The 18,292-nt window shown below is 44.9% G+C and overlaps 1 protein-coding gene across 1 annotated transcript; it reads left to right on the forward strand.

Moving 5' to 3' along the window:
* The first annotated feature begins 106 nt into the window (after positions 1 to 106).
* LOC143551956 (transcription factor MYB53-like) lies at positions 107 to 14,861 on the forward strand. Its single transcript, XM_077042288.1, has 4 exons — positions 107 to 497; positions 785 to 1,311; positions 14,382 to 14,696; positions 14,764 to 14,861. The coding sequence occupies exons 1-4, from the start codon at positions 232 to 234 to the stop codon at positions 14,859 to 14,861; spliced, it is 1,206 nt and encodes a 401-aa protein (XP_076898403.1). The 5' UTR covers positions 107 to 231.
* The last annotated feature ends 3,431 nt before the right edge of the window (positions 14,862 to 18,292 follow it).

Consider the following 18,292-nt stretch of genomic DNA (forward strand, 5'->3'; position numbering starts at 1 on the left):
CTTGAAAATTCCAACAAGGTTGCTAAGCAACTTTCTGTTTCTTCGTTTCGTGCACAAAATCAGGATTTCTATAATATAATCTAACTAACAAAAACAGGTAAGTTGAAAATACTAATCAATATACGTCACTCATCTTGCATATAAGAAACACAGTTGGCTCAGTTGGTTTACAAAATTAAGCTCACTCCAATTATCCGCAAACTAAATAAGTTAATGCTAATCTGAATAACCATGGGTCGCCCTCCATGTTCCAGTGAGAGTAACGATCTGAAGAAAGGACCGTGGACACCTGAAGAAGACGAGATTCTCATCGATTACATCCAGAAACATGGTCATGATAGCTGGCGGGCGTTACCAAAACTCGCTGGTTTGAATAGGTGTGGAAAGAGTTGTAGGTTGAGATGGATTAACTATCTTAATCCCAATATCAAAAGAGGAAAGTTTTCTGAGGAAGAAGAGAATCTCATCATTAACCTTCACTCCAACATTGGAAATAAGTAAGATTTTAAAATTACAATAATTAAACACACATATGTTTTTGACATTTTGTATTGAATAACAAAATTAGCTGTATTTAAAAAAACTATTCATATTGTTTTTTGAAACTGAAATTTGAAAGTTGCATAACAGTTTTAGATAAATTATTTATGTTAGGCTTTTTCTTTATGATGATTTTAATTGTATCTTTACTAGGTTTTCTTATAAGTTTTCTCATTTTATTCTTATATGCATTTTATTATAGTACATAATATCTTACAATGTGTTTTTATTATTCTATAAACAGGTGGTCTAGAATTGCTTCACAACTTCCAGGAAGGACCGATAATGAAATCAAAAACTACTGGAATACACATATCCGAAAGAAGTTTCTTAAGGCGGGAATTGATCCGAAAACACATAAACCAATTCCTAATCTTGGTTTCCTTGTTAATGCTATTTCACGGTTAACCTCTTCTTCGTCTAGCTTTCCCTTTAGGGTACCAACCATTACGAGCCCATGGACCGCCATACACGATCAATTGTTGCATAGCATGATGCAAATCATTAACATGAACCCCATGCCAAATGTCACCAAATCAACTCTTTGGGATTCACAGTGTGATTTCAAGAAACCCGACGATCAGCTCTTGCTTGATGAAATGATTTACCAATATGTAATGAATCCGCCTGAAGATTCGATGAAGTACATAAACAACCTTGTTATGGAACCACAAAGTGAATGCAATTCCGTCGATGTAAGCATGATGGGGAGCTATGGAGATGGAATTCCGCTTTCTGTTTGGCACTTCTCGGGGCGATTGCTTCCGCAATGTCCCTTGCAAACTTGGATGTTCCCGCATTTGCAGCAGTTGGTCTAAAGGTTTTGGAGAAGTCAGGTGGGTTTCCCCCCGCCTTCCTTGGTTTGAAGGTTTCTCCGAAATTCCTTCTTGGTTGGAAGTCCGTTTCCTTACGCTTTCCTTTCGCCCTATGGCGAGGGTTTGCGTCGGTGTCGGATTCCTCCCGATCATCGTCCGATTACTCGCACTCACTGCTCATGTTGAGCTGTTGTCGAGTGCTTCCGAATTCGTCAGCCTGTTGGAGTGAACGCAAGCGTTCATCCAACTCAGCTTGGAATTCCTTCTGACGTGTTTCGGCCCACGCCTTAACTTGATCGAGTGTTTGGCGGGGGAGCCTTGTCTGTTTCTCCAACTGGGCATCGGTGAATCCCAGTGAAAGATTGTTTACTGCACTTGCCCCGGCTTGGGTAACCGGGGTAGTGTTCGTAAGATTTGTGTAACCGCCGGTGTTCCCCCCAGTAGCTGGGGTTGTGGTTACCGGGGTTTCTTGGTCACTCACTGGCCTTGGGACCGGAGTAACGTTAACCATCTTTTCAGAGGTTTTGAAAAAACTGAGAAAATTAGTTTTAGCTTTTATCCCACGGATGGCGCCAATGAAGAAACACTAAGTGACCCCGGGCAGATTACGGAAAATCTGGGGGCTAAGTAATGTTTCCCACGAGGGTTAGGTCCGGCAAAGATGGATGTTCTTCAGATGACCTGCAAAACAGACACCGTGAGCTCGTCACTGAGAATGGGGGGGGGGGTTCCTCCTTGTGACCACCCTCCGGCGTGAGAATCAGACTATATTGCTCTGAATATAAGTGTATATTGAGAGAAATAGCTAGTGAAGGTAAGATACAAGATAATAATACCTTTCCAAGGTGTTGGAGTATTTATAGCCGAAGGTAGGTTTCCAAGCAGGTACAGCCAGCTGTATAATATTCCTGTTCTGCCAACTGTGGGCTACGCACGTGCCATGCCAGTGGTTGGTGGGTAGGCAGCGGTTGATAGTGACAAGGCCGGCTGTGTACTGTTCCTTTTCCACCAACTGCAGGCTGTGTGCGTGCCACGACAAGGGTTGGTGAGTAGGCAGCGGCTAATAGTGACAAACAGTACTAGAGCGTGCTCCTCCTCGTACTGTTGTCGGTGAGCTGTCACCCTGTGATTGGTTCATGGGCTGCTTTGGTCAGATCTTGTCTATTTTGTCCATACCTTGGCAGGTATAGTACAAAAGATCTTCCAGAAGCGTACGGACTGGCTCATTTGGGCGGGAGTATTCCCGCCTTGCTCATTCCTTCAGGTGACACTGAATTATTGAGAGTTAGTGCCTCGTGCGTGTAGCCTTGCTATTAGTGCGGGTAGCCTTCCCTGATGGCTTGTATCCGCAGCTGCGGGAACAGGCGGGGTACTTCACCATTGGGAGGCTTTTCCTGCGGGAACAGCTGGCGTACTGCGCGTAAGGTCTTCATCTCTGAGCATGGTGGGTCCTGCGGAACCAGTTGGTCCTTGCGCAGACGTCCCTCTTCAAGGTGAGTCTTGCGGGTCCAACTGGGCTCTGCCGGGACCTAACTCTTCAAGTCCCCCCAGTCCAATGTTCTTCTCATGAATTGTTAATAAGTGAGGTGAACTTTTGGACTTAAGCAAGAGGTTTTGAAAAGGGTTTTTTTTTAGTTTTAAGGTTTTCCGTGGGGATTCTTCCCGCGGTTTTCCTAATGTCACTCGCAGAAATTCCCGACTTTTCTGCCTGATCTTTGGTAGTGATGCGGGTAGGTGTTTAACCCCTTCGCACATCGGGAGCGTTGAGTTTCACTTGCATAGATTTTTCACGAGATTTTGGTAGTTTCGGACATAGCGATCAGTTATGTTAAACCACCAATTCCGCCTTAATGTTTCAAACAAGGTAGTTCTCAACGTTTCCGCTATGCGGAGGTGCTATTTCTCTTTCCGCAAGCACGCTCCAGAAGATCCTTCTTGGTTTCAATTCCCTGCGAGTGCTAAGTATGTGAAGGGTTCCGCCTTGACACTGTACCCGCACTTGTCTTACGGTTTGAATCTTTGAATCTTTTTGAATTTCTTTGAAATTCGAAGAGTTGGTGAAAGGATAAGAACAGTCCAAACTGTTGAAGGGACGTTAGCGTCCGACGGTTTCCTCTGACAGTTTCAGGACGTGCAAGAAGTTATGACGACGTGACAGTATGTGGTCAATCCAGACGCTTTTTCAGGCGCGTGGGCGCGAGTTTTCGGGCGCGTGGGTGCGGATTTTACGGCGCGCGTCCTGTCAACAGCTGTTGCCAGCTTGCTTTTTCCACGTGTCATAGTTTCATTGCACCAGCGCTTTTCTCTCTCCTCCGCATTAAATTCATCGCATTCATTGCGATGAGTATATAAAAGGGGAGAGGGTTCATCTTAATCCACACTTTCACTTCTCTCTTCTTCTTCTAAACGATTTCCGGCGAATACTCTAAGCTTTGTCGAGCATTCTCCTGAAATCGTTCCTTCTTTACTTCTAAAACATGTCTTCTGCTCACGATCTTGAAGCTACCGCCGAAGAGTCTGACGTGTACGTCGAGAACCCGACGTCTACGTCTGATAAGGACGATAAGAGCACTGCTGGCGAATGCTAGTGTGCTCTTCCCATCGAGCTTTACCAGTACATCATCAGGAAGTTCATGCTCGAGCCATTCGAGCCTGAGTTTCCTGAGCCTCACCAGACCGTGTATGATGCCCCCAAGGGCAAAATAGGGGTATATGCCGCCTTCTTCGTCTATGGGAATCTCAGGTTCCCATTGACGAAGTTTGTATACCGTGTCTTGGAGAGACACGGTGTACACCTGATGGAGGTACACCCAATGGCGATCGCCAAGATCCGCCATTTTGAATGGGTGTGCCTCATTCTTGGCGTGGAGCCCCATGTTGACCGCCTGATGACCTTCTACTCCTGGAGGTGCATCCAAGGCTGGTACACCCTGGTCACCCGAATCAAGGGTTTGAAGATCTGCGCTACCGAGCGCAGTCTTCGGTCTTGGAAGCGGGAGTTCTTTTACATCTCTGCCCGTGTCGTCCCTATTGCGATGACATTCAAGAACGGGAGAGCACTCCCCAGCCTTCACGCCTCCAACTACCAGGAGGCGGAATGGTTTGCCATGATTTCCCGGATCCAGTCTCCGGTTTACCGCTTTGCGGAGTCCGGGATGGTGATGCTCGGTATGAGCCGGGTGTGGAAGGATGCTGGGGCGGAGGCGCCACAGATTCCCATCGTCCTTGAATACGGTTTGAACTTTATCCCTTACGGTATGCTCCGTCTTCTTTGTTGATTTAGGGTTTTATTCTAACTCTTTTTATTTCAGAGGGGAATGACTTGCAGTCGCTCTTGCATCCGCGGGAAGCTGGTGGTCCCGCTCGGCTGGGTACTCGTGCTCTTGACGAGAACGAGTTGCCCATCCTCGAACAGACGGCGGATCGGTTTGTGGAGGCCTACCCGCCAGGCCACGAGATACTGAGCGCCACGCGGCCAGGTAAAAGACTATTTAACCCTCGCCCTCTCAATGCTCAAACCTCTGCTGGAATTCCTCTAATCTTGTCATCTTCTGATGAGGAATCCAAAGATGGTCCTTTCCTTGCGCGGAAGAAGAAGGCTGTTGGCGGGAAGGGCAAGGCGAAGGTTGCCTCCACTGCCGATCAGGGGAACCGGTCTGAATCGGAGACCGAGAGTGAAGAAGCGGCGTGGAACCCAGGTGGTTTTGAGACCACTGCTCCGGAGGTTGAAACGGCTGTCACCTCCGAGCAGCCCAGGACGATGACGGTGACCGGTACGAAGAGGCCGGCTCCATCGGGTTCGTCCCCGCCTGTTCGCACCTTCAAGCTCAAATGGACCCGTAAGTGTACATAACTTTAACTTCATATCTTTCCGCTATTATACTTATATATCTTGTCTTCGTGCAGGCGTGGATGCTACAGCATTCCAGAGTGGAGCGGGAGGGAGCAGCTCTGGACCCATGAAGGTAGGTTTGGTCAACCTACCCGAGGCGATGACCCAGGCGGCTACGCCTGCTTGCAGTACTGGTTCAGTTGCTCATCCCATTGAGCCAACTGTTCCAGCGGTAACATTATCCCCGCCGGCTGTCAGTGCCATTTTCACAGAATCCATCACTGAGCCGGTGGTGATTTCTCTTGCGGGTTCTTCCGCAGCCGCGGCCACGGTTGTGAGTTCACCTCCGGTGAGTTCACCTCCGTTGGTTTCCACCGCGGCAGCCTCCACCATGCCTCCTCCGGCGCCTGCGACTACGGGCAGTCCTTCAGGTATGTTTGGGGTTGGGGCGTCTAGCCAATCCTTGCCTCCTTCCCGTCTCCTTGACCTTTTGGATGGATATCCCTTAGGTTCAGGTGATGGGTTTGGTGGCTATCGGCCTGTTGTCGACCCTACAGGTGCGTAGGGTTATTTTGGCCTATATCCCTTTCATCATTTCTCTCTCTTAACTGTTTTTTGTTTTATTGCAGTTCGTGATTCCAACGAGGTGTACGCTCCTCGGTGGAATATCCGCCGGGGAACGACCCTCCGGACTGCTGAGGAGTGCGTCGAATGGGCGCGTCACGCCGCCCCAAGCGGTGCGCTGGGGGAGGCCATGGCCAGCTACCAGGAAGGTAGGCTGTCCAACGAGCTCCGAATCCTCCTCGCCCGGATGCAGCCGCGCGTCGAGCTACTTTGTCGTAAAAACGACAAGTTAAAGACGGCGCGTAGCCTTGAAGTGGCTCAGGCGGGCTATCCGGGAGGAGAATGCGAAGCTTGCCGCCGTTGCTGCGGAAAAGGAGAAGGCCTTCAAGGCCCTTGAGGTTGAAGTTCAGGCCCGGCTCGAGGCCCGTTCCAAGACTGCCCAAGCTGTTAACGAACAGCTTCGGTTGGCCAAGGAAACTGCACGGAACGCAACCGAGAGGGCCACCAAGGCTGAAGCTGTTGCTGAGCATCTACGCATCGAGAATGAGGAACTTAAAGCCAAATTAGAGAGGCTCCAGCAGGCTCATGATGCTTTGGCCATGGAAGATGCCAAGAAGCTCCAAGAGATCTTGGACCAGAGGGGGGTGCTTGACCAAACTGAGCGTAAGCTAAAGGGCGTCGAAGAGGCTGCAGCCAAAGATGTGTTGCTTGCCAACCTTACAAAGAACGAAGCCGAACGCGCCCGTAATGAAGCTCAAGCTGCCCTCCAGGAGGATCTGGTTACCAAGGAATGGCTTCTTCGAGAAGCGTTGTCGCAGGTATGCGCAGTTTCACAATTTCTTTACGCTTTTCCTTACACTTAGAAGAGTTTTTGATATACTTCTGTTTTGTAGGTTGTGCATCGGGTCTTTACGAACTCATCATATGACGATGCGATGAGCGCAGCCCTCAACGCTTCTCATGAGGATGGGGAAAAGGCTGGCTTCCTGCTTGGTCTAGGGTTTGTTGAACAAGGCATCCCGCCTTCCAACTTCCCTCTTTATGATGTGGATACTGAAGCTGCTTATGACCAAGCAGTGAATCAGTATGCTGCCTTCCCGCATCCGGTGGTGGAGAAGGTGAACGAGATTACTGCTGCTGATGATGAGCTAGCTATCCTCAAGGCTTTCCTTGAACCGCCACACTCTACTGATGGTGCGGGTCCAAGTGGGAGTGGTCCTGAAGCTTGATCCTTTAGATCCCTTTCCACCATTAGAGTAGATTTTTTATTTTTGCACAGATTTACTCTTGTATGCGGGTATATGCCCGGCAATTCTTGTAATATTTGAATTTTGATGGAATAAAGATTATTTGTTAATGCCTTGCCTTGTTTATTTCACGCATATTTTGGTTTAACTTAGCAATTTCTTGAGTACTTGGATAAGTTAACTTTTCAACGTGGCAAATAATAAGTTAAAGTTTTGCTTCCTCTTCCGTGATTGTGTGGGTAAGACCGTCACTTTCACTTAGTAGGATGGCTAAACTTTATCTATATCTGACCTGCGTGGAGGTTTTCCTCATCTTTTCCTTAGAAATTTTCTAAGTATTTTGAATAAGTTAACCTTTCGACGCGCGGTTGTCAATAGGTTAATGTTTAGTTTCCTCTATCATGATTGTACGGGTAGGACCGTCACTTTCATTTAGTGGGATGACAAAACTTCACCTATAACTGACCTGCGTGAAGGTTTTCCTTATCTTTTCCTTAGAAATATTTACCGTTTTATGTGTTTATGCGGGTTTTGCCGCCTTCCACACGCAACGACTTACTTCTTCCCATATTTATGCGGTGAATACCGGCATATCAGTGTGGGAAGTTCATAAGTATAAAGGTAAGGCTATCAACACAATGTAATAAAGGAGAATCATTTCTATTAGAAGTGGCTCTAGGCCTTTTCTTTACAAGTTTGGAATTGATCTACATGTAACATTTGCGTAATTGAGCTCCGTTCCATGTTCTTGGGATGGGAGTGCCATCGAGCCTTTCGAGCCGGTATGCGCCATTTCCCAAAACTTCTTTGATAATGTACGGTCCTTCCCAGACCGGTGCTAGCTTTCCTGGGCGCTCTTGGTTTGAAGCCTCGTTGTTACGCAATATGTAGTCTCCTACATTGAAGTTGCAGAGTTTTACCCGCGTGTTGTAGTACTTTTGCATTTGTCGCTTGTAGTTCTCTTCACGCGCTGCGGCTAAGTCTCTGCGTTCTTCGGTTAGCATAAGGTCTAACCGTCTTTCCGCATCATTGTCTTCTGGCTGAATCAAGACCCTTGGTGAGGGTAAACCAATTTCGACCGGGACCATGGCTTCAGTGCCATAAGTGAGGCTGAACGGGGTTTCTCCCGTACTGGCCTTTTTCAGCGTTCTGTTCGCCCAAAGGACGTGTGGTACTTCGTCCACCCAGCCGGATCTGTGTTCCAAGAGTCTTTTCTTTATGCCTTCGACGATGCTTTTATTTGCTCTTTCCACCTCACCGTTACCTTGCGGGTGTGCCACTGAGGTAAAGGTGTGGGTGATTTGAAGTTCTTCCAGCCACTTTTGTAGCTTCTTGTCAGCAAAGTTGGTGCCGTTATCGCTCACCAAAGTCTGTGGAAGTTCAAAACGACAAATAATAAATTCCCAAATAAATTTTTTAATATGTTTTGCGGTTGTTTGGGCTAAGGGTTTTGCTTCTATCCACTTGGTGAAGTAATCGATGGCTACCACTATAAATTGAACGTTTCCTGCTGCAGTGGGAAATGGGCCTGTCACATCGATGGCCCACTTCTGGAATGGCCACGAAGATGTGACTGGAACAAGTTCATTCTTCGGGCGATGTGTGTTGGGTGCGTAGAGCTGGCAAGACCTACACTTTCTGATGTATGCCAGCGCATCCGTATGCATCCCCGGCCAAAAGTATCCCGCGTTATTTAGCTTAGCTACAACAGCGCGTGGACCTGCGTGTACTCCACAGATGCCCTCGTGTACTTCCCTTAGGAGGTAGCCAGCATCTTGGTTGTCCACGCATCTTAGGAGTGGGCCAAGAAAGTTACGTCTGTAAAGGATTTCATCGATGAGTTGATAATTCAGTGCTTTACAGCGTATTTTTCTTGCCTGTGTTTTTGACTCCGGTATTATACCCGCTGCAAGGTAATTTATTATCGGTGTCATCCACGTTTCTGTGCCGGTTGGGATGACACAAATTTCCTTGTGCGGGACTGATGGTGCTCCAAGGAGTTCAATGCGGATGTCCTTACCCAAATGGGTGAAAGCTAACGATGCAAGCTTGCTTAACGCATCCGCAGATTTGTTTTCGCTACGCTTGACGTGTATGACTTTACAATCGTTAAAATCGCGCATAAGGGTTTTTGCCTGTGCGAGGTACAGGGCCATTGTGTCGTTCACGGCCGTGTACGTCCCGTTTATTTGGTTGGCTACTAACATGGAATCTACGTGGGCTTCCAAGTTTTTCACCCCCATCTTACGCGCAATCCTCAGCCCGGCCAAGAATGCTTCATACTCTGCTTCGTTATTCGTACTTGGGAAATCCAGTCGAATAGCGTAAGTGTATTCTTGGCCTGCTGGGTTGGTTAGTTTCAACCCTGCGCCTGAACCCTCATTGCTGGCTGCTCCATCAGTGTAGAGTCGCCAGACATCATTGATGTCCTGTGCTGGGGAGGGTTTAGCCTCCTCCTGGCACTCTTTCTCCCGCGAAGCGGGGACTTCTGCAATAAAGTCGGCCAAGACCTGGCCTTTTATGGCTGGTCTCGGCTTGTATTTTATCGCATATTCCCCCAACTCAATTGCCCATTTGGCTAGACGTCCCGATAACTCGGGTTTGCCTAGATCGTTTGCAAGTTTGAAGTTGGTGAGAATGGTAATTGGGTGACCTTGGAAATATCGTCTTAGCCTGCGTGAAGCCTGTACAAGTGATAAGACTAATTTTTCCAGGGTAGAGTACCGGGTTTCTACGTCTGTTAGGACACGGCTAACATAGTAAATAGGCATCTGGATACCTTTTCGTTCTACTAGCAGGACTGCCCCGGTTGCTCTATATGTGGCGGAAAGGTATATGATTAATTCCTCCCCCGCTTCTGGTGCTGTGAGCGTTGGGAGTTCGATCAAGCGTGACCGAATTTCCTGAAAAGCTGCTTCCGCTTCTGGTGTCCAGCGGAAGTGCGTTTTCTTTAAACAGTTTCTCAATGTTGACACGAATGGGAACGACCTATCCGCATGGTTTGACAAAAAGCGGTTAAGTGCGACTAGGCGTCCATTCAGTGTCTGAGCTTGTTTGATGGTAGTAGGCGATTTCATTTTGATAATGGCTTCGACCTTTTCAGGGTTCGCTCTGAAGCCATCTTTAGTAACAATGACTCCTAAGAACTTCCCTTCTTCCATCCCAAAGGAACACTTGCTCGGGTTGAGCTTCATATTTATCTTTCTGAGCGTGTTGAAAGTTTTTCGATGTCTTTCAACATCGCTTCTGGCTCAGGGCTTTTGATAACCAAATCATCCATGTAGACTTCCTAGTTTCTCCCAATTTGGGCATGAAACTCTTTGTCCGTCAGGCGTTGGTATGTGGACCCTGCATTCTTAAGTCCGAATGGCATCATTTGATAACAAAATGTGCCATCGGGCGTCCGAAATGCTGTTTTGTCCTGATCATCTACGACCATGTGGATTTGATGGTACCCCTTATATGCGTCAAGGAAGCATTTAAGGCGAAACGGTGCTAATGAATCCACTTTGAGGTCAATTTCGGGTAACGGGTAACAATCTTTGGGGCATGCTTTGTTTAAATCTTTGAAATCTATGCACATGCGCCATTGATTGTTAGCCTTCGGTACCATAACGGGATTTGCAACCCATGTTTGATATCTACTAACGCGTACGATGCCCGCGTCAAGGAGTTCCTTGACTTGGGTTCTACACGCGTTAGCTTGTTCCGCCCCTATTACTCTGCGCTTTTGTATGACTGGCGTAAAAGCCGGGTCGCACTTGAGCTTATGCTCTGCTTTACTTCGAGGTACACCAGTCATGTCAGCTGGTGTCCACGCGAAGATGTCAGCGTTTTTCTGTAGTAAGCGTTTGAGTAAGGTGCGCGTAGGATCAGTGATTGTTGGGCCAATGGTAACAGCCTGGTCAGGGTATTTGCCATTGAGGGCCCATTTTTCTGGTTCGGTAATGGTTGGTTTAGCCATCTTTGGTTTGGGTTTAGATGAGACAGATGCGATGCATACCTGGGGAATACCGGTGATCATCGCTACACCCTCAGCTGTTGGCCATCCCATCATGCCGTGGACTGAAGATACCACGGCATTGAATCTTGCCATCCCGTCTGAAGAGAATGTCGTATGTATGGTGTGGCTTCTTCATCACGATAAAGTCCACGTCTTCTGTGCGGGAGTGTTTCCCGTCCGTGAGAATGACGGGGAAAGATAGGATACCCAAGGGGGTGTTTGTGCTGCCGTCGAACCCTTCCATTGAGGCGTAGACCGTTTCCAGGGGTTCCTTGTCTTCGTCGTCTAGCTTGTCGAAGAACTGCCTGTACATAACCGTTGACGAGGCGCCGTTGTCAGCAAGAGTGCGGGAAGTGATGTAGTGCCCCAGCTGGCTTTTGATGACGATAGGGCCTTCTTTGCTGGGTCCTCCTGGCACTCGCGGGAAGCGCACCTCAGCTTCCTTCCACGTGCATGGTTCTGTCGTTCGTCTTTTTCTTCCTCTGATGTTACTATGAACCATGTGGATGCTGATGTCAACGGGCTTTCGTCCGTTGCCTTTGTACCGGTTATCATTCCTCCCTCCATTCTTGATTGATGCCACAAAGTGTGCAAGTCTTCCATCCTTGACGAATGTTTCAACAATATCCTTCAAGGATGTACACTCCTCAGTGTTGTGACCCTTTGTCCCGTGAAAGTCACAGGATTTGCTCTGATCCGCGTTAGGTCGCTGCCGGATTATTGGAGCTTTTGGCCATGGGAGTTTTTCAGTGGCAAATATCTCCGTGACGCTTTTGGTGAGTGGCGTCCACCTGTGTTTTCGGCTTGAAGGGTGCGTGTTATCCCTTCCGCCTACTAGAGGGCGAGAGCTGGATGAGGTGTCAAAGTTTACCCTTGACTGCCAAATACCTAGCTTCCTCTTTTTGTTTTGCCGGGCGGTCCGAACGTTGTTTTCTCTAGTCCTCTGCGTGTAGAGGTGTGTGTTCTGGGGAAGATCCCTTCCCAGTTGCTTCTCCGTTTCGGCAAAGCGCTTGGCCGCCGTCATGATGGCATCCCATGTGGATGGCATGCCGTCCTTACCCGTCAACGTGCGGATAAGCTCCGGGTATTCGGCGCCCTGGATGAAAGCGGCGCGAATAAGATCTTCGCTTATTGTGCCCAGACGCAACTTTTTGGAGTTGAAGCGACTGATGAAGTCTAGTAAAGATTCATCCTCCTCTCTAACGCAGTTGAGGATCGTCCACTGCTCTTCGATGTATTTCCTCTGTTGACTGAAGTGTTGGCTAAACTTGTGTTGAAAGTCCGCCCAATCATAGATGTGGTGAACCGGTAAAAGATCAAACCACGCTCTGGCCGCTCCAACCAGCGTCATCTGGAACATATAACACCACGTGGGTTCCGTCCAGTTGCTGACGGTTGCCCCCGCTATGAATCTGTTCAAGTGATCATCTGGGTCGGATATACCATCATAAGTGCCGATGTTGGACATCTGTTTGGCACTTCTCGGGGCGATTGCTTCCGCAATGTCCCTTGCAAACTTGGATGTTCCCGCATTTGCAGCAGTTGGTCTAAAGGTTTTGGAGAAGTCACGTGGGTTTCCCCCCGCCTTCCTTGGTTTGAAGGTTTCTCCAAAATTCCTTCTTGGTTGGAAGTCCGTTTCCTTACGCTTCCCTTTCGCCCTATGGCGAGGGTTTGCGTCGGTGTCGGATTCCTCCCGATCATCGTCCGATTACTCGCACTCACTGCTCATGTTGAGCTGTTGTCGAGTGCTTCCGAATTCGTCAGCCTGTTGGAGTGAACGCAAGCGTTCATCCAACTCAGCTTGGAATTCCTTCTGACGTGTTTCGGCCCACGCCTTAACTTGATCGAGTGTTTGGCGGGGGAGCCTTGTCTGTTTCTCCAACTGGGCATCGGTGAATCCCAGTGAAAGATTGTTTACTGCACTTGCCCCGGCTTGGGTAACCGGGGTAGTGTTCGTAAGATTTGTGTAACCGCCGGTGTTCCCCCCAGTAGCTGGGGTTGTGGTTACCGGGGTTTCTTGGTCACTCACTGGCCTTGGGACCGGAGTAACGTTAACCATCTTTTCAGAGGTTTTGAAAAAACTGAGAAAATTAGTTCTAGCTTTTATCCCACGGATGGCGCCAATGAAGAAACACTAAGTGACCCCGGGCAGATTACGGATAATCTGGGGGCTAAGTAATGTTTCCCACGAGGGTTAGGTCCGGCAAAGATGGATGTTCTTCAGATGACCTGCAAAACAGACACCGTGAGCTCGTCACTGAGAAGGGGGGGGGGGTTCCTCCTTGTGACCACCCTCCGGCGTGAGAATCAGACTAGATTGCTCTGAATATAAGTGTATATTGAGAGAAATAGCTAGTGAAGGTAAGATACAAGATAATAATACCTTTCCAAGGTGTTGGAGTATTTATAGCCGAAGGTAGGTTTCCAAGCAGGTACAGCCAGCTGTATAATATTCCTGTTCTGCCAACTGTGGGCTACGCACGTGCCATGCCAGTGGTTGGTGGGTAGGCAGCGGTTGATAGTGACAAGGCCGGCTGTGTACTGTTCCTTTTCCACCAACTGCAGGCTGTGTGCGTGCCACGACAAGGGTTGGTGAGTAGGCAGCGGCTAATAGTGACAAACAGTACTAGAGCGTGCTCCTCCTCGTACTGTTGTCGGTGAGCTGTCACCCTGTGATTGGTTCATGGGCTGCTTTGGTCAGATCTTGTCTATTTTGTCCATACCTTGGCAGGTATAGTACAAAAGATCTTCCAGAAGCGTACGGACTGGCTCATTTGGGCGGGAGTATTCCCGCCTTGCTCATTCCTTCAGGTGACACTGAATTATTGAGAGTTAGTGCCTCGTGCGTGTAGCCTTGCTATTAGTGCGGGTAGCCTTCCCTGATGGCTTGTATCCGCAGCTGCGGGAACAGGCGGGGTACTTCACCATTGGGAGGCTTTTCCTGCGGGAACAGCTGGCGTACTGCGCGTAAGGTCTTCATCTCTGAGCATGGTGGGTCCTGCGGAACCAGTTGGTCCTTGCGCAGACGTCCCTCTTCAAGGTGAGTCTTGCGGGTCCAACTGGGCTCTGCCGGGACCTACCTCTTCAGTATCTTTTTTAAATACAAACAGTTTATAACTACTTTGTATAACGAATATTAAAATGAGGTCATAGTAATATAATTTGCCAAGATTTTTAGTTGACATTTGATCTGTTAATGTTAATAAATGGAGACAGCGTAAGTTTACCATTCTAGAAACCACTATATGTGCTGCATTCAAATAACGACTTTGAACATATACTTGTTACTACTTTTATACAAATTTACTAACTTATCAATCTACAAGTGTCATTAACAATATACGACAACTGATTTTAACCGTCTTATTTTTTAAAACCAGATGCTGACGTAAAGCAAGGAGTACTAGAAAAGACACCTCTATCCATGAGCAAAACTAGAGGGATCTTCTACCAATACCGAAGGAAGTTTCTTAAGGAGGGAATTGACCTGAAAACACATACACCAGTTTCTAATCTCGGCTCTTTTGTCAACGCTATTTCCCACTTAATCGCTTTGTCGTCTAATCTTCACTTTAGGGTGCCAACCATTAATGGTCAATTGTTGCATCACATGGTGCAAATTATAAACATCATGAGCTCCTTACCAAATGTAACCAAATCAACTTTCTTGGATTCACAGTGTGATTTCAAGAAAGGTAACAAACAACTATTAGTTGATGGAATGATTAACCAGTTAATTTTATGTGATGAATCCGTCTGAAGATAGGATGAAGTATGTAAACATTAATGTTTTGGAACTGCATAGTGAATGCGATTCCATTGATGCTAACTTATTAGGGAGCTATGGCGATGGAATGTAGCTTTTGAAACACTTGTTGATTGTGGAAAGATGAGTGATAACCTCTTTACCGAGAATCAACTTTCAAGTATACCCTCAATGGCTTCCGAAGAACCCATGAACAACAAAATTATAAACATCAACATGTTCACCACACTCTAATCACTTTCAAGATGGTTTCGCCGATTATTATTAGTCCCTTTTAAATGTTTAGCAACAGAATTGAACTTGTTGAATGTTTTAAGTAGTTATTATATTATGGTTTATAAACTTACGTATGAGCCATTCTAGTAGATTGTAGTGGTTCTAAACTTTTGTTTCTATGAATAAATTGGTGGAAAAAACAGTGGTAAAACATTTTTTCACTGGCAATGCATGCTTACAATTAATATATATAGAATTCATGAGTTACATACCTTAGATGAGAGTTTTACAATGAGTTAAAGAAGTGTCCATATTAGGAAATGGAAAGATTGTAAGTATGCATAGCCAGTGTCCATATTACAACGAGTTCGATCTTCCAAATTGTTTGGAAAACTCGAACTCGTGTCTCCTGCCTTGAACACGATTGTGGTACCATGATTCTCGGGCTCACACACTAGTGTTGTTGCAACTTGCAACTTTTTTTTTTGAACGACTAATTTTATTTCACAACACAAAATCACTCTGCAGCCAATACTAGCCCAGAGAGCTCAACAAACAGTACAATCACCACAGTTACATAAGATTTACATAAATGGACCACCTAGAAATGCATATAAATTTCACGAGTTCAATCTATGTTTCATGACTTCATCCAAAAAGTAGAGTCCTCCTTTATTATCTCCACAACTCTTGCCTCAAAGCATTTCCTATTGTTAAAAACCTTCCTTCAAACACTCATGAATGATGAATGTCAACCTTGTACTTTACCAATTCTTTTTCCATGGCTACAATGTCTTTCAAATTACCAGGGATACTTTTCTTGACTAGGACTATTTTATGCCTTTTCAAACTAGATTCTAAACGCTGTTTCATAGTGGATTTCATTGTTAAACGTAAACAATGTTTGCTTGCCATTCAAGGGTTATACAGTTTGATCTCGTAGGGGCGGTAGGAGGAGATCAAGATTCAAATAAAAAGATAATAATTAAAAGATTTGGTTTATGTTTTAAGAGTGTTTGAATTTATATTTAATTATTTTTATTTGGTTTATTTGAATTCAGAGTCCTAGTTGAGTTTGGTTAGGACTGTTAATGTACTGGTCAATATAAACCCATTAATTTGTTTATGTTTCTTTGTATCTCGTTTCCTTTCGTGAGTCGATTAATAAGAAAAGCTCTTCAAGCAAACCGGTGCGCGTGTGTTCCGTTGTTCTCGATCCCCACTTCCAAGTTTAACATTCAATTCCTAGGGAACTTGGAGATGATTGCATAATTGAATTGCTCAACAATATGAGCGAATTTAACACAAAACAATATATACGATTTGTATTCAAAGATTCAATACAAACCTTATAGCAAAGACTAAACATAAACATCGTTATATAAGATTTGGGTGTTATGGATTGTGAAGTGATGCAACTGTTTGATAATAACCAACTCGCCGTCTTTAACTCCCAAACGCCATAACCATTCTAAGACCCAACATAACATATATTTGATTTATAACCAGCCCATATTAATTGTCTTAACACATACTAATAATGCACATTAATAATGTTTGCACATTAATAAACAAGTTTTGAAGCCCCGGACTCATGATTTAAAACAAAGTGGACTATAACCCAATAATGTTGATAATTTTAGTTTTATGAACATATATTTTAGCATACTGTATTAACTTGTCTATCGAGAAAATAACGTTGAAGATTAAATGAGTTAAGTGATGCATTAGTGTAGCCTCATTTCACTAATATTATATGGGCCTTATAACCTTATTTTTGGATTATGCCTGGGTTTGAGCAATAATTTACTTGAACTTAAGTGTTATGTTAGTGGGGCTTAATTGGATCAGACCTTCTTATTTTAATAAGTATAATTTATATAAAAAAAAGGCTGATGTGTTTTTCTCTGCGCCCTCTCTCTCTCTCTCCTCGATCGCATCCATACATACATACATACATACATACATACATACATACATACAATGAAATTGTGGCTTTAAACCAATGATTCCATCTACATAAATCCAAGTCTAATATGATAATGATTGTGTGTAACCCACGAATAGGTTTGTCTTTTAGTGATTCACGGTTGTTTTAGGGTTTAGTTCAGTTGTCTACAATCGTATGCGATTTTCAGGTTTATTTATTTGATCGGTGGTTTTAGACTACAAAAAAATATACAACAAATAATCCCCCTAAACCAATTTGTTTTAGCCATCAGTAGGTAAAGCTCCTTAGGTCAGTGCAAACGTCTACAGACAAGGAGGATCAGACAGTCATCGATATACACAAGGTGGTGGAATGATTAATGGATAAAATTTTTGCTTAGAAACAACGTTCAACTACCTTGTGAAATGGATATCATAATGTGGTCATAGTTGTATTTGGTAAAAGTTTGGTTGACATTTGCTCTATTTAATGGAGGTAGCGTGGTTTACCATTCTACAAACCACTCTCTTCCCCTAATACTTTATGTTTATTCAAATAACGCCTTTGAAAACATATAATTTCATACTATTTTTATATAACTAAATTTACTTTGCAAACCTGGTTTTCAACTAATATGAGTATCCAATATTGTCACTTTACTACATTTGAAACCCTAGATTTTCATTATAGCTTAGTTCAAACCGATTACAAAATACAATTTCGGTTGTTACAAATGTTCTGGGTCCGTCACCGATACGACCATAAATTAACTGCTAAGTCCTTTTTTCCCAAATTAAGTTATTAGTGTTTTAAGTAGTATGTTGATACTTGAGAAGGATCATTAATTGACAAATGTTTACAATATAGAAATTTATTATTTGTAGGTTGTAGACATTTTTTAAACTAGTTGTACTCATGCAAAAGGTAAAGTGAAAAAAAAGAAAGGAAATCAAGTATCGTTGTAAAGTGGGCGCACTGTTAAACTTGGTGGCTGGTGCAATACCAACTTTGAAGAATCAAATGGTTATTGCAAAAAAGTATATGGGTGGCACGAAAGATCTCAACAGGCGGTTTAGAAAAGATATAAACTTTAAGGACCAAGTTGAATAACTTGGTGTCTAAGTTATTTTTTTTTGTTTAAAGTTGAAATCTACTAACCTGTGTTTCCTAGTTAAATTATTTCTTATTGAGAATGTTATTAGTTGCCTATAATAAGGCCTATAATTTAGATTTAGTTTGTATCCCATTCTCGCTTATTATTAATAAAAATAGTTGCATAAAGTTTATGCAATATCATGTTTGGTTTCTTGATCCGCTTGATCAAATAAGTTCAATATGTACGTACAAACTCCTGCTGCCTTCACACGGAACCATTGACT

Source organism: Bidens hawaiensis, unplaced genomic scaffold, assembly GCF_021521415.1.
Source record: "Bidens hawaiensis isolate Kalapana, Puna unplaced genomic scaffold, B.hawaiensis_p1.1 tig00016745_1, whole genome shotgun sequence".
Classification (NCBI taxonomy): domain Eukaryota; kingdom Viridiplantae; phylum Streptophyta; class Magnoliopsida; order Asterales; family Asteraceae; genus Bidens; species Bidens hawaiensis.

What these genes read in the sequence shown, in the direction of transcription:
- LOC143551956 (XM_077042288.1), top strand. Translation starts at nt 232, where the DNA reads ATGGGTCGCCCTCCATGTTCCAGTGAGAGTAACGATCTGAAGAAAGGA. An exon ending in GGGGCGATTGCTTCCGCAAT is followed by an intron (nt 1,312 to 14,381) that starts GTCCCTTGCAAA and finishes TTTTAAAACCAG; the next exon opens with ATGCTGACGTAAAGCAAGGA. An exon ending in ACAGTGTGATTTCAAGAAAG is followed by an intron (nt 14,697 to 14,763) that starts GTAACAAACAAC and finishes ATCCGTCTGAAG; the next exon opens with ATAGGATGAAGTATGTAAAC.